Genomic DNA, 14458 nt, shown 5'->3' on the forward strand with positions numbered 1-14458 from the left:
GCTGAGTGACGCCTGGTTCCTCTTCTTAAAATGTAGGAGGTACCCCTTGGGCAAGGAAGAGAGGACGTCGAAACCTGGGGAAATCATGTTGCTTTACTTTTCCTAACAGTCTTGGAATCCCGACATTCTAATTTTATGCCAACTTTGGAATCAATTTTAAATGAGCCCCAGGACCATAGGTTTCCTGTAGACAGAAACCTGTGCCACCTGCATGGACGTCAGAAGGGCAAGGCTTTGATTTAGTAAAACTTGTTTGTTTCATGCCATTGAGTGAGTGATTCATGTCAGTAATTTCCCTGCAGTAGATTTCTACAAGGAACATTTGCAAAAAACCCAGAGAGATGGCTTTTGTTTCCATTTCAATGGAGTTCTTTATGGAATTTAGAATTTTGTTTTAATGATATGCCCTATGACAGTATCCAAAGTACTGTCTTAGCCATCTTGGTACATTACTTAATAAAATCTAATCTTCCCAACACACTATGAGGTAGGAACTATTATCCCCATATTACATTTGAGGAAACTATAGCTCAGAGATATTAAGTAACTTGTTCATGTCACATAGCTGGTGAGTGGTGAAATCAGGACTTAAGTGCAGGCCTGGTCCATGCCAAACTCACCCTAACTTTCCTGCCCAGGGTGGAGACATTAGGTGTGTAAGGTGAAGGTGTGATGCAAACGCAGCTGGGTGATGGAGGACGACAGGTAGGTTTCTCATGGAAGCAGGAAGCTCTTATTCCTAAACCACTTCAGTAGCTTCCCTATGGAAACAGAGCAGTCGTGATTCTAGGATCATGCTGAGCATGTCTGCACGTGTTGCTCATTAGGGTTTTGGAACCACTGGGCCTGTACTCAGGCAATTCTCCTAATCATAACAGTTCATAAGAAGAAGTGATTAATCAAAACAAGGAGGGACCCTGCGGAGAAGGATTTGGGGAACATCAAAGAACCTAGTGTTACACATTTCACCAAACACAAATGTTTGTAGAAAGTGCTCCTTGTTTCTCCTGTTTGCATGGAGTTAATTGCCTGGGAGAAAGAGGATGGATTTGACTTTCTGGAAAAGAGACAGCCCCTATATCTGGCTCTAGCTGAAGCCTGGGCATCTAGGTTTCCATGATGCTGCAGAAGCCTCCGAGGATAGCTGAGGCCCCTGTACCCAGAGCATCTGTCAGTTGGAATGTGTCTACAGCCAGTATCACATAACTGCCTGAGTAGGGGGGGGGGGAATCCAAGGTGGAATCTTCTATTTGTGTCCTAAGATGAGGCCAGAGAGAGGAAAGGTTTGACATGATTCCTCCTTGCAGTTCCCCTAGGAACACTCTGAGTCAAGGAGAGTTATAGGGCATGTCGCTTAAAGACATGGCCTTCAAGACCTCTTTCCTTCTGGAGCAGTGAAAGATGCACAGGACCCACACAGAAAACCAGGCTGAGTGCCAGCTATGCTGCAGCGTGACCTTAGGCAGGTCACTTGCAGTCTCTGAGCCTGATCATTCATTGATTCTTGATTGATCCATACATTTTTTGCAGTCTCTGAGCCTGATCATTCATTGATTCTTGATTGATCCATACATTTTTTCCTGAGACCCTACTGTGTGCTATGGGCTGCATATGAGGCTATGGTATGAAAAGTTTGTGGACCTCTACCCTGAGGAACTCAACATCTGCAGTGGAGGTGGGTTGCTGAGCAACCGCCACACAAGCACTGACTGAGGAAGCTGGTGAAGATGCAGCACCTGGGCCTGGACAGGGATGAGGAGGGAACACTGCCTTCCTCACATTCATGGGAGAATCAAATGGCAGAATATGTGATGAAGCTTTCAGAGTGTCCGAGTGCACTCTACATGCATAAAGGACTGTCTGGTATAAAACCCAGAAACCCCTGTCCACCTCTTCAGCTTCTAGAAGAGAAAGAGTGACCAGGGGGCCACTAAAGGAATAGAAGGCACTGCCCAGACATTTGACCTGAGGGCCTTCAGAAGCAGGAAGACCATCTTCATGTCCAAGGCCCCCAAGGCCTCATGCAGACCTCCTCTGTGAATCTCCCACAGCTGTACACAGGACTCCTGCCCTAGACTGGGGCAGGCTGTTCATTCTCAGCTCCTGCGCCTGTCATCTCTGATCCAGGTAAAGTCTCAGAGAAAAGATTTCCAAAGTGTCTTCCAACTGAAAGATCCTACACTGGGCCACGCCCTCCCAGAGCAGGCTCCCAGGTGTTTGCTTTCATTCGAGATGACGACAGTCAGTCTCCCTGAAGTCAAATGACCTTAGGACACACTTCACTCATTGCTACAATCTAAGGATTGCTCCTACTGGGGCAGGGCCTCCTGCAGAGCAACTTATTCTGGCATGTCATTTTCAATTGCTGAAAACTCAGACCCTGAACCGTCCCAAACCCATGCAGGCATGGGCATGGCTAACCTCATGAGAGCTGCACACAGGCCCTTTTAGTGGGCATGGGCACAAAGCCTGACCTTCACCTACCGGGACAGAGAATTCTCACCTCACATGAAAGTTCCTCTTTGCTGGCCATCAGACAGCATCCTCTCTTGGGGAATTAAATGGCTTTCTGTCTCCCTCACTGAGCACTGGCAGGGTTTGGTGGTGACCATGGCATCCCACTGCCACCTGTTGCCCCTTTAACCATTCACCTTCTATGCATGTCTCGCCCAGCAAAGCCAGTCTACACCAAGCTTTATCTCACTCCACAGCTGCCATGCAGGCCTCACTCTACTCCATTCCACACTGTTGAGCACCTTTTATTGCCCTGTCCAAGGTGAGCAGAGCTCAGAGGTTACCTAAAGGAGCTGCTCAAAAGGCCACCTGCAAGTCTAAGCCCACAGTCACAGGGTGGGGTGGGGGTGCCCCATTACTACCATTGCCCTGACCTTCTCTCTACAGAATGAAGACAGAGAGACCTGTGTGTCCAAGTGGCCTGTGGCCCTCTATCCCTCAGTCTCTGTGAGACAAACACTCTCCTTGTGGCTTCAGTCAGAGCACCTGTGCCAGGTGGTCTCTGGCACAGGCTGGAGGGAATCCTGGCCATGCCAAAGGGTGACTTCACAACTGCAGCCTGCTGTTTTTTTACAAAGCCATCCATGATCATTTATCCACTGGGGAGTCCATTAAGCCCACAGCCAACACCATATCAGATGTCTGGCTCTGACTGAGCACTTTACAGCCAATTGTGTGAAGAGTTTCTCAGAAGACCAGACACACAGTTTCAAAAATAAATCACTACAAAATGCTGGCATCCTGGTCCTCTGCCACACATAATCCAGACAGCATGGGCATGCCCAAACTGTAATACCCATTTCTGTTCACTTCACCCAAATTCCCACACAATTCAGAAGTTCTCTTGGTGGGCATCTCCACCACCTCTTTGCACACACTCAGTTGGGATTTCACAAATTACTCAGGCAGCTTTTGCTCTCTCGAACAGTGTTCAGAATCTACACTTAACACAAAGTTGAAAGTAGCTGCCTTCTAAATCTCTGATGAGAGTCAAAGGCACCTGGGACCGCTGGTCTTTGTCACACACAGTGACATTGTTTCTTTTTCTAAAAGTTTATGAGCCTGCAGAGAAAAAGGGTGGATACATAGCATACCTAGTTTCGTCAATGGTCACTGAAAAAAAACACACACAACTACATAGATACACGTATGTACCAAAGGAAGAAATGGTAGCTAAATGACAATGCCAGCGCTTGGATCTTAGCAGCTTTGAAATAACATTAAAGTAGGATAGGCAACTCAAACAACAGTAATATAATAACATAGCTTACTTTCACTGAATGCTTCCTGAATGCCAAACACTGTTCTAAACAGTATTACTACATTTAATAATCTTGACAATACAGTAAGGCAGACACACATACTCTACTCATTTTATGGATGAAGAAATGGAGACAGAGAAGCCATGACAGTCACTCCACATCACACATTTGGCAAGTGGCAGGGCAGGACTGAACCCAGCTATAGATGCCAGAGCCCACACTCCTAAAAATTATGCTAATAATTCTCATTTAAGAGATAATAAAAATAGGTACTCAAAGTGCTCTACACTTGAATGAACACTATGCCTAAATCTACAATGCAAAGTTATAAGTGCAGAGAAGGAGAGACCCAAATGGGCATCATTTCCTAAAGGGACAAACAAAAACATTGGTTGTTTCGTGCCCAGGCATTCTGGTAGGAGCCTATATGTGAGGGCTGCAACCAAAGTGAACAATGAAGGGTATCCTAGTCACAGGAGAAAATCCATCATATTTCCACTGAACCCTGCTCTGGGATGAGGGTCATGTTTCATCCTGGCTACCATATCTTGAGAGTTACATTGATCAATGTGGGAAATTAAGAAACTGCCAGCCAGGCCAATGGGGTTCAGGAAATCAGTGGCTTTGAGGAATAGATAACACAAGAGATGTTTAGCCTAAAGTAGGTGATTAAGGATGGATAAGAAAGTCAGCCTCAAACACTGGAACTGCTAACCTCCGGAACACTGGCCCTTTCAATGGTGGACCACAGGTGAGGAGGGGAGGAAAGCAGTGCCCAGGACAAGGTCCAGAAGACCTCTCCTACATCATGGGTGATGGCTGCCTAGCAATGGAATAGAGCTGCCCTGAAAAATATACCAGCTGTCCGTCATCACAAATACTCAGAAAAATAAAAGTGGAATGGCCACGTCTCAGGTTTGTTGGAGAGAGAAGGCTGACGCTGAGGAGGAGTTTGGGTGGCAGGCTGCTCTGAATGTTAACAGTCTGTGACTCCCAATGCCCTTACGACGAAATGCTGAAACAGAAATGTCAGCGCACGTGCCCGGCTATTAGCTCAAAACTAAGAACTATAGGATGCCTCCTAAGGGTTGTACCCACTTGGGTCAAACCACGGTGAAAAGAAATTGTAGATTATAGAAGTGTGAAAGCGTGTGTACACAGTGACCTTTCTTGAAACAGCAGTGACAGTTACAAATAGCTTTCAGCTTACAGTCACAGTCCCTCAATTCTGCATCCAGGTGCATAAACTATCCAAATCCAGGCAGCCGAGGAACAGCTTGCCCTACGACTCTTGTTCATCTACGACCCTAGTCTGAATTCCACCTCAAGGGAAACACAGATTACCTCCCCCTCAGAAGCACAAATGACATAGCTGTATGTGTAACATGGATCATGGAGCAGGGTAAAATCAAACGGCTCTTCTATCTATAGAATGGAGCACACGGTGGGTCTTTTACTAAAGCCCTGGTCAGCAATGGGTAGAGCTAACTGTGAGCAGCGCAGCCCTCTTTCAAGATGTTGCAACTCCCAGATCAATAGAGGCAAATGCTTTTGAAAATGTCTACCTTTGCAAAGTTTTCAAAATCACCCCCAAAGTGTAGTGTAGTCTTCAATGGGCCTGAAACACCCTCCCCTATATGGCAGCACCAGAGTTTCCTCCTGGTCTGTTTACTATCAGGTGGGGTAGAAGACCATGTGAGGGGTAAGGACCATCACCCCCTTATAGTCTCTTCCCACCTAACCCTCCATCTAATCACTCAGTTTGCTTCTGCCTCAGTTTCTCCCTCAGCCCTCCCTGAGCCCATCCCAGCTAGGTCATGCTACCTGATCTCCACTCTTCTCCCCCATCACTGCTCCCAACCCTCGCTGATGCTGTACATTGGAGGTCTCCACGCTGCCCCAACCTCCCCAAAGTGAGAATGAACTGGAACCAAGCCAGAGCAGGTGGGAGTTGTTCTGAAAACTAGTGAGGCTCACATCACACCCACCTCTCCTCCAATCTCTCTCTCTCTCCCTTCCTTCCTCCCTCCCTCCTTCCCTCCACCCCACCTCCCATCCTGGCCAAGCCAGGCACACAAGACATTGATGGGAAGGGCAGGCCCTGTGGCTCCAGTCTGCAGAAATTCACGCAATGGCCTCTCTCCCTAGGAATCATAAAGCAGAGGACAGAGAAATATGACCTAGTTCTAAAGCAATGTTCTCAAACTTTAGCGTGCTACAGAATCACCTGGAGGGCTTGTGAAAACTCAGATTGCTGCCCCACCCGCCACCCCCAGAGCTTCTCATTCAGTCGGTCTAGGGAGGGGCTGCCAATTGGTATTTCCAAGTTCCCTGTGATGTTGAGGCTGCTTGTAAACACAGGCATTGTAGTTAGAAACCATTGCAATAAAGAAAAAAACCCCTAGAGATCTTGATGAACATGACCCAGCAGGAACCAAGACTGGTGGGAGAAGCTGATGAGCTGATGTCATTACAGGCTGTTCATGGCACCCCGAAGGCCATCAGGCCTGGCCGCAGAGGACTTCATTCTTTTCCTGTCATCCCAAGTCCCTTTTCATCCTCTGGGCCTCTGAGCCTCTTTCCCATTCTGGGCAATGCCACCACGCTCCTGGGCAGTCCATCCAAGGAGCATGATCCATGTGCCACAGGGACCACCCGGTGCCCTAGGATGGTTGTGATGAAAGAGGGGGCCAGCTGCTAGCCCCTAAAGCAGCAGTTCTCAACCTGTGGGTCGCAACCCCTTTGGCGGTCAAACGACCCTTTCACAGGGGTCACCTAAGACCATCCTGCATATCAGATATTTACATTACGATTCATAACAGTAGCAACATGACAGTTATGAAGTAGCAACGGAAACAATTTATGGTTGGGTCACAACATGAGGAACTGTATTTAAAGGGCCAGAAGGTTGAGAACCACTGTGAAAGGACGAGACATAAGCTTAAAGGAGATAACTGGAGCGTGCAGCGAAGGGAGAAGGAAGAATGGTTCACATCCTTCTCTGTGGGAGGCAGATTCGAGAGTGAGAGTAACAGCAAATCGGCATCATTGTCTGCACCATCCTCCCAGGAGGTACCGAAGTTGAGCTCCCACTGTACATGAGGTGGATGCATGGGAGGTAGTCAGACCTGAGTTTTAACATGCTGCCACTTCCTTCTCACTTCCTCCCAACCTGAGTTCCTCCATGCCTAGTTTTGCCGATGAGATGCTCCTATTCACAGCAGCCATCATGTGCCCAAGACACACCACCAGGATCCATATCCAAAGTCCCCACCTGGCGACTCAGTTTCCTAGCCTTTCTGTGTGAGGCCCGAGGGAGGTCAGGGGTGGTCTCTGTGGGGACCCCAGAGGCCTGGCCAGCATTGTGCTCCTCATGTGATGGGATGGCAGGAAGGCCCAGTGGATGAGACAATGACTTCTGGAGCCCCTTCTCCGTCCCATTTCTATGACCAGAACTGCAGGGGAAAATCCATGCCTTTCGAAGCAGAAATAAAGAAATAAGACAAGCGCAGACTTGTCTCTGTGATCCATCAAAGTTTCTCCAACGTGGTTGACAGAAAAGGGGGTTTTTTTGTGGTCAGAAATGTAACAAGGTAATTATTTTTACACTAGTCCTTCTGCATAGTCTTTCACAGACAGCAATTTTATAAGGCATAATTGTCTATTTTCACCTGCTTCATAAATTCCTCCTTTCCATTCCGTTTCCCAGTACACTAGGAATTATTGAAAACCAAAGAGGCACATTTCGGTGCTTGGTTTCACATAGCCGCACACTTCGTCATACGTTTCTGGCTGCGCCTGCTCTCTGCTGACCCTGTCACACCTCCCGTGCCATAGACCCTCCTGTGGAAAGAAGCGTGTCTGACCCTGAGGAGTCACGGAGCCCTGTTCCCGAGAACTGAAAGCCAGCCTTGTCTGCCATGGGGCTGCCCAGGATCAGTCTTCCCGGTCCCCAAGGAGAGGGCTCAGCAGCAGCTACAGGTCTAAGGTGCTGGGTCCCTGCCTCCCCTCTCTCCCACAGCACGTCTGGTCGAGTGGCCATGGCCTCCTCATTGTTTTCCCCAGGATCTTTGGACCAAGGTGACTGTGAAGTCTGGGGATAAAAGACGGATCCTGCTGCGATGCTCAGAGACGGCCACAACCTGGTCCCTTCCTGAGGACATCCCTTTTATTTTTAGATCTCCAGCATCCTGGCATGCTGCGAGCTTCCGTATCTGCGGCCATCCTCACACTTTCCAGGGATGTAACCAAAGCAAGTTTAACACAGATCGAGAGTTTGCTATGAGCCAGGCACTGTGCCAAAGCCTCTATAATACTACTTTGCTTATTGCTCATACCAACCCAGAAAGGCATGCATTCTTACAAGGTCATGAAGATAAAATGACAGAATGGAAGGTAGTTCAGCAATCAGCCCAAGGTTGCAGAGAAAGTAAGAGACAGAGTCAAGACTCAAACTTTTGTCCATGAAGTGCCACAGCCCACCTGCTATTTACGAAGGACGATTTAATAAGCTTCCCCAGAGCCCACCCATGATCAGGGAAGTGGGATGCCAGGACTCCCCAGGACTCCCCAGGGCCATGGGGCGGGGGCCCAGGATGGCAGCAGAGGAGGAACGTGACAACGTCCTCAGCTGCAGCTCAGTGAGCCTGAGATCACAGCCTGCTCAACCCACAGCCTTCACGGCCCCTTCCCATTGGTGGGCTGCACCTTTCCCCTGACCCCTTCACTGTCCACACAGCCTGGCTTCATTCAGAGGCTTCTTTAGCAGGGAGGGGTGAGGGCCACCTGAGACCTGCCTCTAGCCATCCCCCGCTCTCACCTCACCCCGCAGAGTAGAATGAGAGTCTAAGTGTGTGGACTGGAGGCTTTGGGATATTCCTACTTATTCCAGGAATCAGTCCTATTGGCTCAAGCACATCAGGTTAGATGGCTTAGGCTATCCCTTCCATGTTTGAGGGCTGCCCTGACATGGTGCGGTGTGTGGCCTAAACCCTTTCACAGCCTTCTCAGTCTCCTCTTGCCCTCCGAGGCTGAGGGAAGCAAGGCCTCCTCTAGAATATGAGCACGTATTGAGCCAGGCAAGGCAGCGGTCAGCCAGGTATTCATGCAGCAGATCTGGAACTCCAGGTAGAGGGGCCAAGAGGATGAAGAAGGAGGAAGAAGGGCTGGATGTCTATAGACTGGCAACAATGACTTCCTCTCACTCAGACACAGTGTCCCTCCTCTGACTGCACTGGAGCCCACACCAGCCCCTTTGACACTGCCTTGGGGAGTGCCCAAATCCGTGCTGGGTCTGCAAACTTTGTCAAGGACAAGGCTGGACACACAGGGCTGCCAGGGCCTCTCAGAGGTCAAGGGGATACCAGGCTCTCCCAGAAGATCAATAAGAAAATGAAGACATGCCTACGTAGAGCCATAAAAGTTACTGTGCATTCTAAATGTCTCAGTTAATTTAGAATAATCATTTTTACATGATAAAAAATAACAAACATATGTGCTAGTCTTGAGAGATTAATGGAATTCATTAAAAATATTAATTTTCAGCGCACTATAGGTATTTTAGCCTTATAAAAGAGCTCATTTTAAATCATGAGATTCTTTATACATTTTCACTGTTGTCACTGTTGATATTATCTCATTTAAAGATGACGGCAACAGGCCCACCTGAGGTCCTTCCAAACTCCGAGGCCAGGGCTCTTGGCCCTGTCGCCTCTCCCCAATGCCCAAAGGACCTGGGCACTATAGATGCCAACTGTCCTGTACATTTTAGAGGGACAGAGCTCCCCTTTCCCTGGGTCCTCCCACGGCCCTGCTCATCCATAACTGCTCCCTGGTTGGAGGGATGGAGGATGGCACTTACAAAGTGAATAAGCACCTGTCCCCTCCCCACCCCAAACATCCTCTCTCAGGCTGAGCTGGGCTTGTATCTGGCTGTCTTGTTCCACTTGGGTAACCAGCCGGGCCCCCAAGGCCATGGTGCAGGGCTGTGCCTGGCCTCAAACGCTCCAGCTACGTTCCTGGTATCTGAAAAATTATTTACTATGGTGATGTGTGATGCCTTTTTAAGGGAACAGATGGCACCTCCAATTAGAAAGCTTTAAAAGGAAACCCTAATGAGATTATAAAAGCCAACAAATTGACGTTTTCATACAGTACTTCTCTAGCACACAATAAATCAAATATATAATGAGACTCAATGAAATAATAGGTTTATTTACACTTGTTTTGCCTAGCATTGTGCGGCAGCCCAGCTGGGCCTCTGGGACCCTCACTAAGTGCTTGCCCCTGCAGGCCGAGGCTGGACAACGCATCCGTGAGCTGCTCTTGGGCCTGACCACCACAGACAAGTGTGGCTTTGATTTGGTGATCTCCAGTCTGACCCTAGCACTCCATATCTGTGACACAAGAGCAAAGGGTGCGGTGCTACACACAGGCAAGTCTAGCATTCCCCCCTACTCTGGGCAAGGTGGGGAGATTGTAGTAGGATCACAGTGGGTGAGAAAGGTGTGCCTAACTCCAGAGATAGCTGGGCCAGAGACAGGAAAGAAAAGCCAGTGAGGTCTGATTTCAATGAGGTAGATGCAGATAATGGGTAGGCAGAGTAGAATGAGAGTCTAAGTGGGTGGACTAGAGGCTTTGGGATATTCCTATTTATTCCAGGAATCAGTCCCATTGGTTCAAGGTCAGATGATAAGCCTTGAAAGGTAGGAGTGCAATATGGCAAGGAGGATAGCTCCACATTAGCTTTCTGAGCATCAGGTCATTGCCTACCTTCCCTCCAGGTGGCCTTATCCAAGGGCCGGATGGATTTACAGGGTGTGCCGCCTAAGTGGGGAGCTGGGAGGCCCAGCTCTCTATGTGCATGAGTTAATCTGCAGAGGAGAGAGGGCTCATGGGCAGAAATGGAAGGGAATGTGTGTTTCAGGAGGGAAGCTGTGAGACCCTGGCTATGTGCTTTGGCAGCCATGGAGACCGGTCCTTTTTCTGGACAGCCAGGCAGTGGTGATTCCTTACCCCTAAGTGGCTTTTAAAGAAATACTAGTATATTAAACAATGGGTCAAGGTCACAGAGACCCCTGGGGACCTCAGAAAACAGTAGAGAAGATACTGCAACAGAAAGACAGGGACTCTAGTCATCAGAAATACAATTATTTCTGTTCATATCACCCCACCAGAGAGGGGGGTCTGGGGAAAATCAGTTTACAAGAGGATGAGCTTTTTTTTTTTTTTCAGTTCAAATCTATAAACATTGATCGACCTCAGGACCTTGATCTAGAAGACACTTCCATTCCTCTTCTTCACCCAGCAAAGGTTATATACATTGCAAAACCAGAATTAAGAAACTCTTCTACTAGGGGCTCAGTCATATTTTTTTTTGCCCACCAAACTCCAAGTATGTATGAAACATTCCCTCTCTACCCTTCTATGCTGGGGTGGGTGGAAGGGATTTGATCTAAGGAGGTGAGAGGAAAGTCACAGAGGAATCCAGGGGAGTAGAGAGAATAGTGCTTCCTGCCTCCCCACGATTATGGGGGAGAAGATTGTGAGGAAATTCTCCCTTTCCCCATCTTTACACAGGAAGTGGAGTCATTCCCCCCACCACAACTCACACACACTTTTGTCAGGATGACTGCCCTCTTCTCTAAAGAGAGAACAGGAGAGTGGTGGAGCTGATGCATTAGCCCAACCCCTAGAAAATCTGTCACATAGATGGGTACTGTGGCCAGGCCTCTGGTCTTGTCATTTGGTGAGGGTAAGATGCTGTACTATACTAGGCACTGCAAAGGACATAAGACCTTCATCTGGTAACTGAGAAGGCAATCACAGAATAATTAGGCAACCAATAAAATGAGTGTCTGAGAAGAGCTGGTCACAGAAACACAGGGCCAAGGGGGCTTCTTAGAGGAGGTGACTGGAAGAGATACTAGGAACCACTGCAATCTCCTAGCGGATCTTGAATTTGTACTCAAAAAACGCTCCCATCTGGGAGGAGGAGGGAAGAAAGAACCTAATCTTGAAGCTGTACTACTAAGCAGAGAAAGGGACCCTGCGTGCCCAGTAAGGAGCTGTCCACTTCAGCACCGCAGCTAACATTTCAGCACTTCAGCCAGCACTTCAGCACCTCAGTCAGCATTTCAGCACTGCAGCCAGTGCTGCAATTGCAGAATGTTGTCTTAGCCTCCCCTGCCACAGGCCCACCCCTTACACCAAACTCCCCTTCCCAGAGCCCTTACTAGACACTTACTAGTGCATGCCACTTCTGGGGGGTCAAAATCCGCTCGGTAATAGCCGGTTCGGCAGGTGCAGATGGAAGATGCCTCTGAGGGGGATCTGCTGTTGGAGGGGCAGTGTGCGCAGCCCTCGGCTTCCTGGCTGGCCTTGAACATCCCTGCAGGGCAGGCTGAAACACAAAGAGACCATCTGAGAATTAGTGGAAGAGCAGCAGTGAGAGGCCTTTCCCTGTAACTGAAAAGCAAAAGATTCTGCCCACATCCCACCCACCCCCCCAACCTTGTCCCCACTAAAAAGGATATGGTGATACCCATGCACAAAATGAGCGTTTCAGGTTTAGAAAACCCTATTTAACACTTCCAATTCTTCAAACATCCTTAGTGAAAAATACCTTCCTGGTACCAATGGCCTCTCTCACTTGAGCAATATGAACAATGATCCTTCCCTTTCACGCGTGTTGAGAGATTTAATTGAGAAAATGAATCTAATGTGTAGCTCAGCGTCTGGGACCTAAGTGCTCTTTAAATGGTTATTCCCTCCCTGTTCTACCTGGTTAATAGCCAGGGCTTTACCCTGAGCCACTCGCTGAAGGAATCTTGCCTAATGTCCTTCCATGGAAAGGGGTCCTGGGTGACCAATGGACCAGACCCATGGTTCTTAAATGCCATGTTGCAACACCCATGAGGGACACTGTGCTGGGCTAACAAGCACTTGTTATGAATGATAGTAAGGGACTGTATTTCATGAGTGATTCTTTAAAAAGAAATTAAAGTGATTTCAAGGTTACTGGCTTACCAACATCATTTTCTGTTAATTGCATTTTGAAATGCTTTGGAGGGTGAGGCAAGAAAAGGATGGCTTTGTAGGCAGTGAACCAGGGAAAGTGTCATGCACTTGCTGTCATCTATCATGTACATGGCTGCGGGGAACACTGGGAAAGCCTGGCACAGCCTGGCGCCAACTAGAGGTGCCCTCAGATATGAGCTGCTTCCTCTTAATTCCCTGTGTGATCACCTTTAAAGAGATATGCCCCCAAATGTCTGACTCCATCCAGCCTATTCCTTGGGCTTTCATCATGCCTCACCTACAGAAACCCTCTACTCTAGATTTCTGGTCTCCTCCTTGCTGATTCCTCAAAATATTCCTGCTGCCTGCTCCACTTCTCTGAGACCCTTTCTCACTATCTCAGTTCTGACTCTTCCTGTCCCCAGGACTGTACTCTGGTTCATCCTTCTCTGAGACCAGGTAAACTTTCTTCATGGGTCAACTCAAGTGACTTTCTTACATACCTCACTAATTCATTCCACAAATATTTACTGTAAGCCTTCCGAGGACCTGATCCAGGGAATTTAGAGAACACAGCCTGCCTTCAAGAATGAGGTACCATCTCACAACTGTCAAAATGGCTATCATCAACAAATCAACCTACGACAAGTGCTGGTGAGGATGTGGAGAAAAAGGAACCCTCATGCACTGCTGGTGGGAATGCAGACTGGTGCAGCCACTGTGGAAGACAGTATGGAGTTTCCTCAAAAAATTAAAAAATGGAACTCCCATTTGACCCAGTAATCCCACTTCTAGGACTATATTCCAAGAAACCAGAAACACCGGTCAGAAAGGACATAAGCACCCCGATGTTCATAGCAGCACAATTTACAATAGCTAAGATTTGGAAACAGCCCAAGTGCCCATCAGCAGATGAGTGGATTAAAAAACTCTGATATATCTACACAATGGAATACTACACTGCTGTAAAAAAGAAGGAATTCTTACCACTTGAAACAGCATGGATGGACATGGAGAGTATTATGCTAAGCAAAATAAGCCAGTCAGAGAAAAATAAATATCACATGATCTCACTCATATGTGGAATATAATTAACAACATAAACTGATGAACATAAATCGATCCAGAGACAGAGAAGCATCAAACAAACTATCAAACTTCAGAGGGAAGGGGAGGGTTAAGAGATCCACCAAAGGACTTGTATGCATGCATATAAGCATGACCAATAGACACAGACACTAGGGGGGTGAGGGCATGTGTGTGTGTGGGGGGGAGAGGGGTGGCCCGGGAGAGGTCAATGGGGGAAAAAGGAGACATATGTAATACTATATGTAATATTTTAAACAATAAAGAATAAAAAAAGCTCTTGATCCAGTCCTCGTACAATTATAAAACTAGAGGCCCGATGCACAAAATTCGTGCAAGAGTAGGCCTTCCTTCCCCCAGTTGCCAGCACTAGCTTTCCTCTGGCACCAGGGACCCGGTCTTCCCTCCTGCTGCTGGCAGGCACCCAAGACCCCGGCTTCTCTCACAGCCCCGGATTCATCCAGAAGGACGTCCGGTCTAATTAGCATATTATGCTTTTATTTTTATAGATAGATGTGATCTTCGCTGGCAAAGAAGTACCATTATAATGGCTTCTACTGATACAAAGCTCATCTTCT

At 47.9% G+C, this 14458-nt stretch overlaps 1 protein-coding gene across 1 annotated transcript in view; it reads right to left on the minus strand.

Annotated features, from left to right (window-relative positions):
* The window catches only part of EPHB1 (EPH receptor B1), a 407554-nt gene that overhangs the window by 124899 nt on the left and 268197 nt on the right, over positions 1-14458 (minus strand). The window contains exon 4 of the mRNA XM_036332515.1: positions 12022-12177. Coding sequence (XP_036188408.1) covers positions 12022-12177 — 156 coding nt within the window. The remainder of the gene's footprint in view (positions 1-12021; positions 12178-14458) is intronic.

The sequence above is a fragment of the Myotis myotis genome, unplaced genomic scaffold (assembly GCF_014108235.1).
Source record: "Myotis myotis isolate mMyoMyo1 unplaced genomic scaffold, mMyoMyo1.p scaffold_m19_p_13, whole genome shotgun sequence".
NCBI lineage: Eukaryota > Metazoa > Chordata > Mammalia > Chiroptera > Vespertilionidae > Myotis > Myotis myotis.